The 17,084-nt window shown below is 50.6% G+C and overlaps 1 protein-coding gene across 10 annotated transcripts in view; it reads left to right on the top strand.

The window, feature by feature from the left end:
- The window catches only part of LOC106610160 (attractin), a 210,059-nt gene that overhangs the window by 48,221 nt on the left and 144,754 nt on the right, over window positions 1–17,084 (top strand). For all 10 annotated transcript variants that reach the window (XR_006761182.1, XM_045704612.1, XM_045704577.1 and 7 more), the window contains exons 10-12: window positions 124–278; window positions 3,627–3,711; window positions 4,439–4,656. Coding sequence is in view for 9 of the 10 variants with exons in the window: in XM_045704612.1 (XP_045560568.1) it covers window positions 124–278; window positions 3,627–3,711; window positions 4,439–4,656 (458 nt within the window). In the remaining variant the exon portion in view is untranslated. The remainder of the gene's footprint in view (window positions 1–123; window positions 279–3,626; window positions 3,712–4,438; window positions 4,657–17,084) is intronic.

The raw sequence follows: 17,084 nt of genomic DNA, 5'->3' as shown, positions 1-17,084 counted from the left end.
AGGGTGTCCTATTCTCTATATAGTGCACTAGGTTTGTCCAGGGCCCATAGAGAATAGGGTGCCATTTGGGGGACACGTATCTGTTCTCCTGCTGATGTTCTCAGTGGTTCTGTCTGTTTCCAGGACGGTTCTAAAGGACAGCGGGTTCTTCCGGTACCTCCACACGGCGGTCATCGTTAGCGGAACCATGCTGGTGTTTGGAGGGAACACGCACAACGACACGTCCATGAGCCACGGAGCCAAGTGCTTCTCCTCTGACTTCATGGCCTATGACCTGGGTATGTGACAGCCTTAACCTGTTATAACCTCTCATAAATCCTTCATTACAAGATGAGCATGCCACAGACATACAACCAGGGTACAGTCTCATAACGCAATAATGTATAACCACTTACAAACATAACAACACAGACTTAATGGCCTACATCCTGGGCAGTGACAGATTATATGGACATTTATAGCCGTTAACCTGTTGGGGTGTAGGGGGCAGTATTTTCACGGCCGGATGAAAAAGTACCCAATTTAAACAGGTTACTACTCTTGCCCAGAAACTAGAATATGCATATTATTAGTAGATTTGGATAGAAAACACTCTGAAGTTTCTAAAACTGTTTGAATGGTGTCTGTGAGTATAACAGAACTCATATTGCAGGCAAAAACCTGAGAAAAATCCAACCAGGAAGTGGAAAGTCTGAGAATTGTAGTTCTTCTTTTGATTCTCTGTCGAAACCACAGTTTCTGTGGGGTCACGTTGCACTTCCTAAGACTTCCATTGGCTGTCAACAGCCTTCAGAAAGTTCTTTCAGTCTATCACTGGGCAGAGAATAGTAGCTCAGTCAATCAGTGGACTGCCTGTGGACAAAGGGATCGGATATGCGCGGTCCCGCGAGCGTTCCTTCTTTTTCTTCTTGAATGAATATGCTATTGTCCGGTTGGAATATTATCGCAATTTTACGTTAAAAATACCATAAAGATTGATTTTAAACAGCGTTTGACATGCTTCTCAGTACGGTAATGGAACATTTTGACTTTTCGTCTCTGGTACCGCGCGTTATGCCTTTGGATAAGTGATCTGTACGCATGAACAAAACGGAGGTATTTGGACATAAATATGGATTATTTCGAACAAAAACAACATTTCTTGTGGAAGTAGCAGTCCTGGGAGTGCCTTCTGATGAAGATCAGCAAAGGTAAGAGAATATTTCTAATACTAATTGTGAGTTTAGGTGACCCCGAACTTGGCGGGTGTCTGTGATGGCGAGCTATGTACTCAGAATATTAAAAATGTGCTTTCTCCGTAAAGCTATTTTAAAATCTGACACAGCGGTTGCATCCAGGAGTAGTCTATCTATAATTCTTTCAATAATTATATATTTTGTCAACGTTTATGATGAGTATTTTTGTAAATTGATGTGCACATTCCGGAAGTTTTGGTGGGAATACATTTTCTGAACATCACGCGCCAATGTAAAATGCTGTTTTTGGATATAAATATGAACTTTATCGAACAAAACATACATGTATTGTGTAACATAATGTCCTAGGAGTGTCATCTGATGAAGATCGTCAAAGGTTAGTGCTTAATTTAGCTGTGTTTTGGGTTTTATTGACACATGTCTTTGCTTGGAAAATGGCTGTGTGATTATTTTTGTCTATTTATTCTCCTAACATAATCTAATGTTTTGCTTTCGCTGTAAAGCCATTTTGAAATTGGACAATGTGGTTACATCAAGGAGAAGTGTATGTTTGAGAAAGTTGAATTATGTCATTTTGTTGTTTTGAATTTGCCGCCCTGATATTTCACTGGCTGTGTCCCGCAGGTCCCACCTAGCCCATAGAAGTTAATAACCTCTCAAAAACACCACATGTCATTCTAAAGTTTGTTAGTTCATGAAAACAACAGCAGAGACTGATCTCTTGTCCTGAAATCAAATAAAAAAGATTGGACTTAGACTTGGCGCTCCGGTACCCCTTGCCCGGCGGTAGCAAAGAGAACAGTCTAGGACTTGGGTGACTGGAGCCTTTAGAAATGTTTAGGTCATTTCTCTGACACCGCCTGGTATAGAGGTCCTGGATGGCAGTAAGCTTGGACCCAGTGATGTTCTGGGGCGTACGCACTACCCTCTGTAGTGCCTTACGGTCAGATGCCAAGCAGTTGCCATACCAGGCGGTGATGCAACCGGTCAGGATGCTCTTGATGGTGCAGCTGTAAAACCTTTTGAGGATCTGAGGACCCATGCCAAATCTTTTCCATCTCCTGAGGGGGAATATGCATTGTTGAGCCCTCTTTAAGACTGTCTTGGTGTGTTTGGACCATGTTAGTTTGTTGGTGATGTGGACACCAAGGATCTTGATGTTCTCGAACTCCTCCACTACAGCCCCGTCGATGAGAATGGGGGCGTGCTCGGTGCTCCTTTTTCCTGTAGTCCATGACCATCTCCTTTTGTCTGGATCACGTTTCGGGAAAGGTTGGCCAGGTCTCTGACCTCTTCCCTATAGGCTGTCTCATCGTTGTTGGTGATCAGGCCTACCACCGTTGTTGTCGGCAAACTTAATGATGGTGTTGGAGTTGTGCCTGGCCGTGCGGTCGTGGGTGAACAGGGAGTACAGGAGAGGACTAAGCCCACACCCCTAAGGGGCCCCCGTCTTGAGGATCAGCATGGCAGATGTGTTGTTATCTACCCTCACCACCTGGGGGCGGCCCGTCAAAGTCCAGGATCCAGTTGAAAAGGTAGGTGTTTAGTCCCAGGGTCCTTAGCTTAGTGATGAGCTTTGAGGGCACTATGGTGTCCAACGCTGAGCTGTAGTCAATGAACAGCATTCTCACGTAGGTGTTCTTTTTGTCCAGGTTTAAAGGTCTTACTCGCGTCGGCTACGGAGAGCGTGATAACACAGTCGTCCGGAACAGCTGGTGCTCTCATGCATGCTTCAGTGTTGCTCTATCCACCATTCATAGTGACAATATAGTCTACCAGTCAGAGAATACCTGAACATCTGCAGGGGACATTGGTGGGCTGGTGGCAGCTAGACCGGGCCAGTGATGGCAGCTAGACCGGGCCAGTGATGGCAGCCAGACCAAGCCAGTGATGGCAGCCAGACCGGGCCAGTGATGGCAGCCAGACCGGGCCAGTGATGGCAGCCAGACCGGGCCAGTGATGGCAGCCAGACCGGGCCAGTGATGGCAGCTAGCCCCGGCCAGTGATGGCAGCCAGACCGGGCCAGTGATGGCAGCCAGACCAAGCCAGTGATGGTAGCTAGCCCGGGCCAGTGATGGCAGCCATTTCTCGTGTTTCTTGGCCCAAGAAACATAATATTGGTGTCCTTTTTAGTAGTGGTTTCTTTGCAGCAATTCGACCATGAAGGCCTGATTCACACAGTCTCCTCTGATCAGTTGATGTTGAGATGTCTGTTACTAACCCTAACCCTAGCACACCCTAACCTTAACCCAGTCTAACCCTGTCTAACCCTAACCCAGTCTAACCCTGTCTAACCCTAACCCAGTCTAACCCAGTCTAACCCTAACCCAGTCTAACCCTGTCTAAATGTAACACATTGCTGGTCATATCATGTAACAACAAACGGATGTAGAAACTTGTCAATGTAAACATGTCTCTCTCTCTAAACAGCATGTGATGAGTGGTCAGTGCTGTCCAGACCAGACCTCCACCATGATGTCAACCGGTTCGGACACACGGCCGTCTACAGTGACAGGTACAGAGAGACCGTCTGCTTCAGGGTCCCTAGCCCAGTAATGGACTGTTGGAGCCCAACATTACACCTTATAGTCCAAGGACCTGACATGTTCTGTTTAGAGGCGAAGTGGCTCTGGGAGCCAAAACAGCCAAATATTCCATCTAAACGTGAATCGAATCTGAATTGAGGTATGGTTGTAGAAACATATAACATCAAAATACAGGGGGGGAACAAAGCTTAGGGAGCGATGTCTAGGGAACTCTGTCTGGGGAACTCTGTCTGGGGAACTCTGTCTAGGGAACTCTGTCTCGGGAACTCTGTCTCGGGAACTCTGTCTAGGGAACTCTGTCTCGGGAACTCTGTCTGGGGAACTCTGTCTGGGGAACTCTGTCTGGGGAACTCTGTCTGGGGAACTCTGTCTGGGGAACTCTGTCTCGGGAACTCTGTCTCGGGAACTCTGTCTGGGGAACTCTGTCTAGGGAACTCTGTCTAGGGAACTCTGTCTAGGGAACTCTCTCTGGGGAACTCTGTCTGGGGAACTCTGTCTGGGGAACTCTGTCTGGGGAACTCTGTCTGGGGAACTCTGTCTGGGGAACTCTGTCTGGGGAACTCTGTCTGGGGAACTCTGTCTGGGGAACTCTGTCTGGGGAACTCTGTCTGGGAAATAAGCTTACTGTACTTTCTTTCATGTGTCTTATCTTTCTTTCCACCTCCCCCCACTCCCTCCCTCCCTCCCCCCCTACAGTGTGATGTATGTGTTTGGGGGGTTCAACAGTCTGTTGTTGAGTGATGTCCTGATCTACACGCCAGCCAGCTGCTCCAGCGCTCCCAGCGCTGCCGCCTGTATAGCGGCCTGGCCGGGGGTTCACTGCGTTTGGAATGCTAACCTGGGCTCCTGCCTGCCCTGGGACTCGAACCCTGGACCCCTGGAGGAGCACCTGGCCTCCTGTGGAACCAGAACATGTAGGTGACCTGTCTTTCTAACCACTAGCCTAGTTCCACATATGTGACCGACCGGCTCGATTCGGTCTTATGTATCAAAATGTGTTTCATACATTGGATAAAAGTAGAGACTCAGAGCTAGAATGGTATAATCATACACTGCAGTTGAGGAACAATGGGAAAGTAATTCTGCTTTGAAAGTTGATAAACTTGTAAAATCACTATTGAGAAAACGGTCCTTGAATGTTTTGGGAAACCCACTGGAGAGCTCTTCTTTGTCTCCACCCATTCAGCATCGTTCACACCCTCTGAAGCTTTAGCCCCACCCATCTCGTTCAGGATTCGCATGTGAGGCCATGTACTAAACAACCAAAGATTTCAAGATTTAACGCTGGTTTATACTAGAGGTGTGTTCGTAAATTGAATCTGGAGTGCCAGGGTGTGCTCAGAGCGTTTGGCTCTCGGAGCGCACACTGAACGCTCTGACTGAAAAGAAGGGTTGATCCGAGCGTTCTGCCCTAACAGCAGCAGTCAAGCACCCAAGCTAACTGGCTAACGTTGGCTAGCTTGCTAGCTACTTCCAGACACAAATGAGAGAACACCCCACTCTGACCATTTTACTCGCCCTAGCAGACGTGGATGTCGATTGTAAGGCAGCCCCCCAGCACCTCTCTGATTCAGAGGGGTTGGGTTAAATGTGGAAGGCACATTTCAGTTGAAGACATTCAGTTGTCCAACTGACTAGGTATCCCCCCTTTCCCCTTTCCCTTAGTCCCTAAGTACACTTTAACTTAAAATTAAAACGACTTTCTGACAAAATTAGAAACTTGTACTATCTGAAAATGTAGCTAGATAGACCGTCTGTCACGCATGCATTGGTTTCCCTTAGTTTGAAGATGTAATCCGGAGACAGAGGGTTTTTTGCAGTTCTTTGTGATGTCTTTATAAAAAGCAGTGTTAGAAAGGATTACCTACACATACTGACCAGCTCATGTTACAGACAGAACTGTGCTACATGGCAGAACTGTCCTACATGGCAGACCAATCAGAACTCATCTCTTGGCATGTCCAGCCCACTCATTATCTCAGCCAATCATGGTAGCGGGAAGGTTCGTGTCAATTTCCATGTCTAAACCAACTAGGCTCGTAATTTCACAATTTTATTCGTATATACAGATGGAATACAAGTTTTGTTATTAAGGCACATGAAAGTTCACATGTTCCAGAAGACATTTCTGCCAAACAACACATTTTGATAAAAAAAATAAAGTTTAGGTTCAAATGGCGCTCCTGTGAGGTAGGGACTCGCGACAGATGCCTGGTTTCCTGAAACGGGTCACATATTTCACGCAATGACCATATGAGTTGGCAAGATACACAACCAGATCTGGGACCAGGCTAGAACCAACTTCAACCAGATCTGGGACCAGGCTAGAACCAACTTCAACCAGATCTGGGACCAGGCTAGAACCAACTTCAACCAGATCTGGGACCAGGCTAGAACCAACTTCAACCAGATCTGGGACCAGGCTAGAACCAACTTCAACCAGATCTGGGACCAGGCTAGAACCAACTTCAACCAGATCTGGGACCAGGCTAGAACCAACTTCAACCAGATCTGGGACCAGGCTAGAACCAACTTCAACCAGATCTGGGACCAGGCTAGAACCAACTTCAACCAGATCTGGGACCAGGCTAGAACCAACTTCAACCAGATCTGGGACCAGGCTAGAACCAACTTCAACCAGATCTGGGACCAGGCTAGAACCAACTTCAACCAGATCTGGGACCAGGCTAGAACCAACTTCAACCAGATCTGGGACCAGGCTAGAACCAACTTCAACCAGATCTGGGACCAGGCTAGAACCAACTTCAACCAGATCTGGGACCAGGCTAGAACCAACTTCAACCAGATCTGGGACCAGGCTAGAACCAACTTCAACCAGATCTGGGACCAGGCTAGAACCAACTTCAACCAGATCTGGGACCAGGCTAGAACCAACTTCAACCAGATCTGGGACCAGGCTAGAACCAACTTCAACCAGATCTGGGACCAGGCTAGAACCAACTTCAACCAGATCTGGGACCAGGCTAGAACCAACTTCAACCAGATCTGGGACCAGGCTAGAACCAACTTCAACCAGATCTGGGACCAGGCTAGAACCAACTTCAACCAGATCTGGGACCAGGCTAGAACCAACTTCAACCAGATCTGGGACCAGGCTAGAACCAACTTCAACCAGATGCTGGGACCAGGCTAGAACCAACTTCAACCAGATTCTGGGACCAGGCTTGAACCAAATTCAACCATTGTCTGTTTATCATGGTTATTCTGCATGACAAATTTAACACTTGGTCTGTGCTGGCTTTCTGATGTGCCATCATTATTTTAGCTGTATTTATGTACAGTACAGTACAATGCATGTAGGTGCCTTCTACAGTTTCTCTAATCATATTGTACAGTTAACCATTTCTAATCTCTGGTGGACAGACTTCATAAACGTAAATGGTACCATAGATCTGTCATGATACAACGGGATGCATGAGATAGCGAATAGCATTAGTTCAGAAGCTTTGGACAAGTCACTATTTCAACAGTGTTAGGATCTTTCAAATGTTGCAACGGGAGGGGACATTTGGCCCATATACTTGACTGTAACTTGCAGAGAGAGGATGGAGCTCTTCGTTCTGGTTCCAATCTTGGTTCTATCTCTTCTCTTAACATCTGACCGATTATGGAATACTTTAGTGATGGATTAACCAAGATTACCCCATTTTTATAACCATGACCTATCTAACCAACTTCATTTCTCAAATCAGCAAGATACCCTCCATTTATAACCATGGCCTCCTATCTAACCAACTTCATGTCTCATATCAACTAGCTTCCCCTCTGATAACCAGGTCCATTCTGTCTGACATATTGAGCATAGAACCTGACTGGTGTGCCATCCCATCCTTATCTGAATTCATAGCAGCATGCGGTCCAATGAGAACGCTTTGTTAGCATCTTCATATCTGTTAGTATACAGTGGGTCTTCATTTAAAAGTTGCATCATACCTGTGGCAAAGCATGCGGGATGCTGCAGTATGGTGCAATATTTTCATCAATGATCTTTCTGTACTTTGCTCCGTTCGTCTTTCCCTCGATCCTGACTAGTCTCCCAGTCCCAGGCACTGAAAAACATCCCCACAGCATGATGCTGCCACCACCATGCTTCACCGTAGGGATGGTGCCAGGTTTCCTCTAGACAGGACGCTTGACATTCAGGCCAAAGAGTTCAATCTTGGATTCATCAGACCAGAGAATCTTGTTTCTCACGGTCTGAGTCCTTTAGGTACTTTTTGGCAAACTCCAAGCGGGCTGTCATGTGCCTTTTACTGAGGAGTGGCTTCCATCTGGCCCCTCTACCATAAAGGCCTGATTGGTGGAGTGCTGCAGAGATGGTTGTTCTTCTGGGAGGTTCTCCCATCTCCAGAGAGGAACTCTGGAGCTCTGTCAGAGTGACCATCGGGTTCTTGGTCACCTCCCTGACCAAGGCCCTTCTCCCTGATTGCTCAGTTTGGCCGGGCGGTCAGTTCTAGGAAGAGTCTTGGTGGTTCCAAACTTCTTCCATTTAAGAATGATGGAGGCCACTGTGTTCTTGGGGACCTTCAATACTGCAGAAATGTGTTGGTACCCTTCCCCAGATCTGTGCCTCGACACAATCCTGTCTCGGAGCTCTACGGACAATTCCTTCGACCTCATAGCCTGGTTTTTGCTCTGACATGCACTGTCAACTTATATAGACAGGTGTGTGCCTTTCCAAATCATGTCCAATCAATTGAATTTACCACAAGTGGACTCCAATCAAGTTGTAGAAACACCTCAAGGATGATCAATGGAAACAGGATGCACCTGAGCTCAATTTCAACTCTCATAGCAAAGGGTCTGAATACTTATGTAAATAAGGATTTTTTTTTTTAATGCATTGTATCTGTGTGTGCAGTGCCGTATATCTACAGTTGAAGTCAGAAGTTTACATCCACTTAGGTTGGAGTCATTAAAACTCGTTTTTCAACCACTCCACAAATTTCTTGTTAACAAACTATAGTTTTGGCAAGTCGGTCAGGACATCTACTTTGTGCATGACACAAGTCATTTTTTCAACAATTGTTTACCGACTGATTATTTCACTTATAATTCACTGTATCACAATTCCAGTGGGTCAGAAGTTTACATACACTGAGTTGACTGTGCCTTTAAACAGCTTGGAAAATTCCAGAAAATGATGTCATGGCTTTAGAAGCTTCTGATAGGCTAATTGACATCATTTGAGTCAATTGGAGGTGTACCTCTGGATGTATTTCAAGGCCTACCTTCAAACTCAGTGCCTCTTTGCTTGACATCTGTGTGTACAGTGCAGTATATCTGTCTGTGTGTACTGTGCATTATATCTGTCTGTGTGTGCAGTGCATTATATCTGTCTGTGTGTACAGTGCAGAATATCTGTCTGTGTGTGCAGTGCAGTACGTCTGTCTGTGTGTACAGTACAGTACATCTGTCTGTGTGTGCAGTGCAGTACATCTGTCTGTGTGTACAGTGCAGTACATCTGTCTGTGTGTACAGTGCAGTACATCTGTCTGTGTGTACAGTGCAGTACATCTGTCTGTGTGTACAGTGCAGTACATCTGTCTGTGTGTACAGTGCAGTACATCTGTCTGTGTGTACAGTGCAGTGCAGTACATCTGTCTGTGTGTACAGGGCAGTGCAATACGTCTGTCTGTCTGTGTGTACAGGGCAGTGCAATACGTCTGTCTGTCTGTGTGTACAGTGCAGTACGTCTGTCTGTGTGTACAGTGCAGTACGTCTGTCTGTGTGTACAGTGCAGTGCAGTATGTCTCTGTGTGTGCAGTGCAGTACGTCTGTCTGTGTGTACAGTGCAGCACGTCTGTCTGTGTGTACAGTGCAGTACGTCTGTCTGTGTGTACAGTGCAGTACGTCTGTCTGTGTGTGCAGTGCAGTACGTCGGTCTGTGTGTGCAGTGCAGTACGTCTGTCTGTGTGTGCAGTGCAGTACGTCTGTCTGTGTGTGCAGTGCAGTACGTCTGTCTGTGTGTGCAGTGCAGTACGCCTGTCTGTGTGTGCAGTGCAGTACGCCTGTCTGTGTGTGCAGTGCAGTACGTCTGTCTGTGTGTGCAGTGCAGTACGCCTGTCTGTGTGTGCAGTGCAGTACGCCTGTCTGTGTGTGCAGTGCAGTGCAGTGCAGTACGTCTGTCTGTGTGTGCAGTGCAGTGCAGTACGTCTGTCTGTGTGTACAGTGCAGTGCAGTACGTCTGTCTGTGTGTACAGTGCAGTGCAGTGCAGTACGTCTGTCTGTGTGTACAGTGCAGTACGCCTGTCTGTGTGTACAGTGCAGTACGCCTGTCTGTGTGTACAGTGCAGTACGCCTGTCTGTGTGTACAGTGCAGTACGCCTGTCTGTGTGTACAGTGCAGTACGCCTGTCTGTGTGTACAGTGCAGTACGCCTGTCTGTGTGTACAGTGCAGTACGCCTGTCTGTGTGTACAGTGCAGTACGCCTGTCTGTGTGTACAGTGCAGTACGCCTGTCTGTGTGTACAGTGCAGTACGCCTGTCTGTGTGTACAGTGCAGTACGTCTGTCTGTGTGTACAGTGCAGTACGTCTGTCTGTGTGTACAGTGCAGTACGTCTGTCTGTGTGTACAGTGCAGTACGTCTGTCTGTGTGTGCAGTGCAGTACGCCTGTCTGTGTGTGCAGTGCAGTACGCCTGTCTGTGTGTGCAGTGCAGTGCAGTACGCCTGTCTGTGTGTACAGTGCAGTGCAGTACGCCTGTCTGTGTGTACAGTGCAGTACGTCTGTCTGTGTGTACAGTGCAGTACGTCTGTCTGTGTGTACAGTGCAGTACGTCGGTCTGTGTGTACAGTGCAGTACGTCGGTCTGTGTGTACAGTGCAGTACGCCGGTCTGTGTGTACAGTGCAGTACGTCGGTCTGTGTGTACAGTGCAGTACGTCGGTCTGTGTGTACAGTGCAGTACGTCGGTCTGTGTGTGCAGTGCAGTACGTCGGTCTGTGTGTGCAGTGCAGTACGTCGGTCTGTGTGTGCAGTGCAGTACGTCTGCCTGTGTGTGCAGTGCAGTACGTCTGCCTGTGTGTGCAGTGCAGTACGTCTGCCTGTGTGTGCAGTGCAGTACGTCTGCCTGTGTGTGCAGTGCAGTACGTCTGCCTGTGTGTGCAGTGCAGTACGTCTGCCTGTGTGTACAGTGCAGTGCAGTACGTCTGTCTGTGTGTACAGTGCAGTGCAGTACGTCTGTCTGTGTGTACAGTGCAGTGCAGTACGTCTGTCTGTGTGTACAGTGCAGTGCAGTACGTCTGTCTGTGTGTACAGTGCAGTACGTCTGTCTGTGTGTACAGTGCAGTACGTCTGTCTGTGTGTACAGTGCAGTGCAGTACGTCTGTCTGTGTGTACAGTGCAGTGCAGTACGTCTGTCTGTGTGTACAGTGCAGTACAGTACGTCTGTCTGTGTGTACAGTGCAGTACAGTACGTCTGTCTGTGTGTACAGTGCAGTACAGTACGTCTGTCTGTGTGTACAGTGCAGTACAGTACGTCTGTCTGTGTGTACAGTGCAGTACAGTACGTCTGTCTGTGTGTACAGTGCAGTACAGTATGTCTGTGTGTACAGTGCAGTACAGTATGTCTGTGTGTACAGTGCAGTACAGTATGTCTGTGTGTACAGTGCAGTACAGTATGTCTGGGCCATCCTCTTGCACAGAGTCATCTGTGTGTTTTGTGGAGGTATGTGTTTCTCTCTCTCTGTGTGTTCAGGACCTTACTAAAGACTAGCTCTCCTGCTGGGTCCTCTACCGTTCTGTGGTTGGTTCTGTGTCCTTTTGTCACGGCTGCAGTGAACTCCTCCATTTCCCCGTTGGCAGACTCATTTTCTGGGGTTGGAGATGAAAACTGCATCCTGAATATCTTTCACACACATCGAATATCTAATACAGGACTTCAAAAGTCAGGCAGCAAAGCCCTAGAACTGATCATGTCTAGTTAAGCAATAAGGCCTGAGGGGGTGTGGTATATGGCCAATATGCCACGGCTAAGGGCTGTTCTTACGCATGATGCAACAGCCCATAACCGTGGTATATTGAGCAGTAAAAATATATGTTTTGTCCTACCTGTGGTATATGGTCTGATATACCACGGCTGTCAGCCAATCAGCATTAAGGGGTCGAACCACCAAGTTTATAATCCAAAATACAGCGCTTTGTCCAACCAAACGTTGTCCTGTCTCATACAAAGCCTGGTCCAGTTTGTGGAGGAGAGAGGCTGGTCTAGTTTGTGGAGGAGAGAGGCTGGTCTAGTTTGTGGAGGAGAGAGCCTGGTCTAGTTTGTGGAGGAGAGAGCCTGGTCCAGTTTGTGGAGGAGAGAGCCTGGTCTAGTTTGTGGAGGAGAGAGCCTGGTCTAGCTTGTGGACCAGAGAGCCTGGTCTAGTTTGTGGACCAGAGAGCCTGGTCTAGTTTGTGGACCAGAGAGAGCCTGGTCTAGCTTGCGGACCAGAGAGAGCCTGGTCTAGTTTGTGGACAAGAGAGCCTGGTCTAGTTTGTGGACCAGAGAGAGCCTGGTCCAGTTTGTGGACCAGAGAGAGCCTGGTCCAGTTTGTGGACCAGAGAGCCTGGTCTAGTTTGTGGACCAGAGAGCCTGGTCTAGTTTGTGGACCAGAGAGAGCCTGGTCTAGCTTGCGGACCAGAGAGAGTCTGGTCTAGCTTGCTGACCAGAGAGAGCCTGGTCTAGCTTGTGGACCAGAGAGAGCCTGGTCTAGCTTGTGGACCAGAGAGAGCCTGGTCTAGCTTGCGGACCAGAGAGAGCCTGGTCTAGCTTGCGGACCAGAGAGAGCCTGGTCTAGCTTGCGGACCAGAGAGAGCCTGGTCTAGCTTGCGGACCAGAGAGAGCCTGGTCTAGCTTGCCGGACCAGAGAGAGCCTGGTCTAGCTTGCGGACCAGAGAGAGCCTGGTCTAGCTTGCGGACCAGAGAGAGCCTGGTCTAGCTTGCGGACCAGAGAGAGCCTGGTCTAGCTTGCGGACCAGAGAGAGCCTGGTCTAGCTTGCGGACCAGAGAGAGCCTGGTCTAGCTTGCGGACCAGAGAGAGCCTGGTCTAGCTTGCGGACCAGAGAGAGCCTGGTCTAGCTTGCGGACCAGAGAGAGCCTGGTCTAGCTTGCGGACCAGAGAGAGCCTGGTCTAGCTTGCGGACCAGAGAGAGCCTGGTCTAGCTTGCGGACCAGAGAGAGCCTGGTCTAGCTTGCGGACCAGAGAGAGCCTGGTCTAGCTTGCGGACCAGAGAGAGCCTGGTCTAGCTTGCGGACCAGAGAGAGCCTGGTCTAGCTTGCGGACCAGAGAGAGCCTGGTCTAGCTTGCGGACCAGAGAGAGCCTGGTCTAGCTTGCGGACCAGAGAGAGCCTGGTCTAGCTTGCGGACCAGAGAGCCTGGTCTAGTTTGTGGAGGAGAGAGCCTGGTCTAGTTTGCGGACCAGAGAGCCTGGTCTAGCTTGCGGACCAGAGAGAGCCTGGTCTAGCTTGTGGACCAGAGAGAGCCTGGTCTAGCTTGCGGACCAGAGAGAGCCTGGTCTAGCTTATGGACCAGAGAGAGCCTGGTCTAGCTTATGGACCAGAGAGAGCCTGGTCTAGCTTATGGACCAGAGAGAGCCTGGTCTAGCTTGCGGACCAGAGAGAGCCTGGTCTAGCTTGCGGACCAGAGAGAGCCTGGTCTAGCTTGCGGACCAGAGAGAGCCTGGTCTAGCTTGCGGACCAGAGAGAGCCTGGTCTAGCTTGCGGACCAGAGAGAGCCTGGTCTAGTTTGCGGACCAGAGAGCCTGGTCTAGCTTGCGGACCAGAGAGAGCCTGGTCTAGCATGTGGACCAGAGAGAGCCTGGTCTAGCTTGTGGACCAGAGAGCCTGGTCTAGCTTGTGGAGGAGAGAGCCTGGTCTAGCTTGTGGACCAGAGAGCCTGGTCTAGCTTGTGGACCAGAGAGCCTGGTCTAGTTTGTCGACCAGAGAGAGCCTGGTCTAGTTTGTGGAGGAGAGAGCCTGGTCCAGTTTGTGGACCAGAGAGAGCCTGGTCTAGCTTGTGGACCAGAGAGCCTGGTCTAGCTTGTGGACCAGAGAGCCTGGTCTAGCTTGTGGACCAGAGAGAGCCTGGTCTAGCTTGTGGAGGAGAGAGAGCCTGGTCTAGCTTGTGGACCAGAGAGAGCCTGGTCTAGCTTGTGGACCAGAGAGAGCCTGGTCTAGCTTGTGGAGGAGAGAGAGCCTGGTCTAGCTTGTGGACCAGAGAGAGCCTGGTCTAGCTTATGGACCAGAGAGAGCCTGGTCTAGCTTATGGACCAGAGAGAGCCTGGTCTAGCTTATGGACCAGAGAGAGCCTGGTCTAGCTTATGGACCAGAGAGAGCCTGGTCTAGCTTGTGGACCAGAGAGCCTGGTCTAGCTTGTGGACCAGAGAGAGCCTGGTCTAGCTTGTGGACCAGAGAGCCTGGTCTAGCTTGTGGACCAGAGAGAGCCTGGTCTAGCTTGTGGACCAGAGAGAGCCTGGTCTAGCTTGTGGACCAGAGAGAGCCTGGTCCAGTTTGTGGACCAGAGAGCCTGGTCTAGTTTGTGGACCAGAGAGCCTGGTCTAGTTTGTGGACCAGAGAGAGCCTGGTCTAGCTTGCGGACCAGAGAGAGTCTGGTCTAGCTTGCTGACCAGAGAGAGCCTGGTCTAGCTTGTGGACCAGAGAGAGCCTGGTCTAGCTTGCGGACCAGAGAGAGCCTGGTCTAGCTTGCGGACCAGAGAGAGCCTGGTCTAGCTTGCGGACCAGAGAGAGCCTGGTCTAGCTTGCGGACCAGAGAGAGCCTGGTCTAGCTTGCGGACCAGAGAGAGCCTGGTCTAGCTTGCGGACCAGAGAGAGCCTGGTCTAGCTTGCGGACCAGAGAGAGCCTGGTCTAGCTTGCGGACCAGAGAGAGCCTGGTCTAGCTTGCGGACCAGAGAGAGCCTGGTCTAGCTTGCGGACCAGAGAGAGCCTGGTCTAGCTTGCGGACCAGAGAGAGCCTGGTCTAGCTTGCGGACCAGAGAGAGCCTGGTCTAGCTTGCGGACCAGAGAGAGCCTGGTCTAGCTTGCGGACCAGAGAGAGCCTGGTCTAGCTTGCGGACCAGAGAGAGCCTGGTCTAGCTTGCGGACCAGAGAGAGCCTGGTCTAGCTTGCGGACCAGAGAGAGCCTGGTCTAGCTTGCGGACCAGAGAGAGCCTGGTCTAGCTTGCGGACCAGAGAGAGCCTGGTCTAGCTTGCGGACCAGAGAGAGCCTGGTCTAGCTTGCGGACCAGAGAGAGCCTGGTCTAGCTTGCGGACCAGAGAGCCTGGTCTAGTTTGTGGAGGAGAGAGCCTGGTCTAGTTTGCGGACCAGAGAGCCTGGTCTAGCTTGCGGACCAGAGAGAGCCTGGTCTAGCTTGTGGACCAGAGAGAGCCTGGTCTAGCTTGCGGACCAGAGAGAGCCTGGTCTAGCTTATGGACCAGAGAGAGCCTGGTCTAGCTTATGGACCAGAGAGAGCCTGGTCTAGCTTATGGACCAGAGAGAGCCTGGTCTAGCTTGCGGACCAGAGAGAGCCTGGTCTAGCTTGCGGACCAGAGAGAGCCTGGTCTAGCTTGCGGACCAGAGAGAGCCTGGTCTAGCTTGCGGACCAGAGAGAGCCTGGTCTAGCTTGCGGACCAGAGAGAGCCTGGTCTAGTTTGCGGACCAGAGAGCCTGGTCTAGCTTGCGGACCAGAGAGAGCCTGGTCTAGCATGTGGACCAGAGAGAGCCTGGTCTAGCTTGTGGACCAGAGAGCCTGGTCTAGCTTGTGGAGGAGAGAGCCTGGTCTAGCTTGTGGACCAGAGAGCCTGGTCTAGCTTGTGGACCAGAGAGCCTGGTCTAGTTTGTCGACCAGAGAGAGCCTGGTCTAGTTTGTGGAGGAGAGAGCCTGGTCCAGTTTGTGGACCAGAGAGAGCCTGGTCTAGCTTGTGGACCAGAGAGCCTGGTCTAGCTTGTGGACCAGAGAGCCTGGTCTAGCTTGTGGACCAGAGAGAGCCTGGTCTAGCTTGTGGAGGAGAGAGAGCCTGGTCTAGCTTGTGGACCAGAGAGAGCCTGGTCTAGCTTATGGACCAGAGAGAGCCTGGTCTAGCTTATGGACCAGAGAGAGCCTGGTCTAGCTTATGGACCAGAGAGAGCCTGGTCTAGCTTATGGACCAGAGAGAGCCTGGTCTAGCTTGTGGACCAGAGAGCCTGGTCTAGCTTGTGGACCAGAGAGAGCCTGGTCTAGCTTGTGGACCAGAGAGCCTGGTCTAGCTTGTGGACCAGAGAGAGCCTGGTCTAGCTTGTGGACCAGAGAGAGCCTGGTCTAGCTTGTGGACCAGAGAGAGCCTGGTCTAGCTTGTGGACCAGAGAGCCTGGTCTAGCTTGTGGACCAGAGAGAGCCTGGTCTAGCTTGCGGACCAGAGAGCCTGGTCTAGTTTGCGGACCAGAGAGAGCCTGGTCTAGCTTGTGGACCAGAGAGAGCCTGGTCTAGCTTATGGACCAGAGAGAGCCTGGTCTAGCTTGTGGACCAGAGAGAGCCTGGTCTAGCTTGTGGACCAGAGAGAGCCTGGTCTAGCTTGTGGACCAGAGAGAGCCTGGTCTAGCTTGTGGACCAGAGAGAGCCTGGTCTAGCTTGTGGACCAGAGAGAGCCTGGTCTAGCTTGTGGACCAGAGAGAGCCTGGTCTAGCTTGTGGACCAGAGAGAGCCTGGTCTAGCTTGTGGACCAGAGAGAGCCTGGTCTAGCTTGTGGACCAGAGAGAGCCTGGTCTAGCTTGTGGACCAGAGAGAGCCTGGTCTAGCTTGTGGACCAGAGAGAGCCTGGTCTAGCTTGTGGACCAGAGAGCCTGGTCTAGCTTGCGGAGGAGAGAGCCTGGTCTAGCTTGCGGACCAGAGAGCCTGGTCTAGCTTGTGGACCAGAGAGAGCCTGGTCTAGCTTGTGGACCAGAGAGAGCCTGGTCTAGCTTGTGGACCAGAGAGCCTGGTCTAGCTTGCGGACCAGAGAGAGCCTGGTCTAGCTTGTGGAGGAGAGAGAGCCTGGTCTAGCTGGTGGACCAGAGAGAGCCTGGTCTAGCTGGTGGACCAGAGAGAGCCTGGTCTAGCTTGTGGAGGAGAGAGGCTGGTCTAGCTTGTGGACCAGAGAGAGGCTGGTCTAGCTTGCGGACCAGAGAGAGCCTGGTCTAGCTTGTGGACCAGAGAGAGCCTGGTCTAGCTTGTGGACCAGAGAGAGCCTGGTCTAGCTTGTGGACCAGAGAGAGCCTGGTCTAGCTTGTGGACCAGAGAGAGCCTGGTCTAGCTTGTGGACCAGAGAGAGCCTGGTCTAGCTTGTGGACCAGAGAGAGCCTGGTCTAGCTTGTGGACCAGAGAGCCTGG

Source organism: Salmo salar, chromosome ssa01 (assembly GCF_905237065.1).
Source record: "Salmo salar chromosome ssa01, Ssal_v3.1, whole genome shotgun sequence".
NCBI lineage: Eukaryota > Metazoa > Chordata > Actinopteri > Salmoniformes > Salmonidae > Salmo > Salmo salar.
The sequence above is the reverse complement of the archived record's forward strand: the minus strand, read 5'-3'. Positions and strand labels throughout refer to the sequence as shown.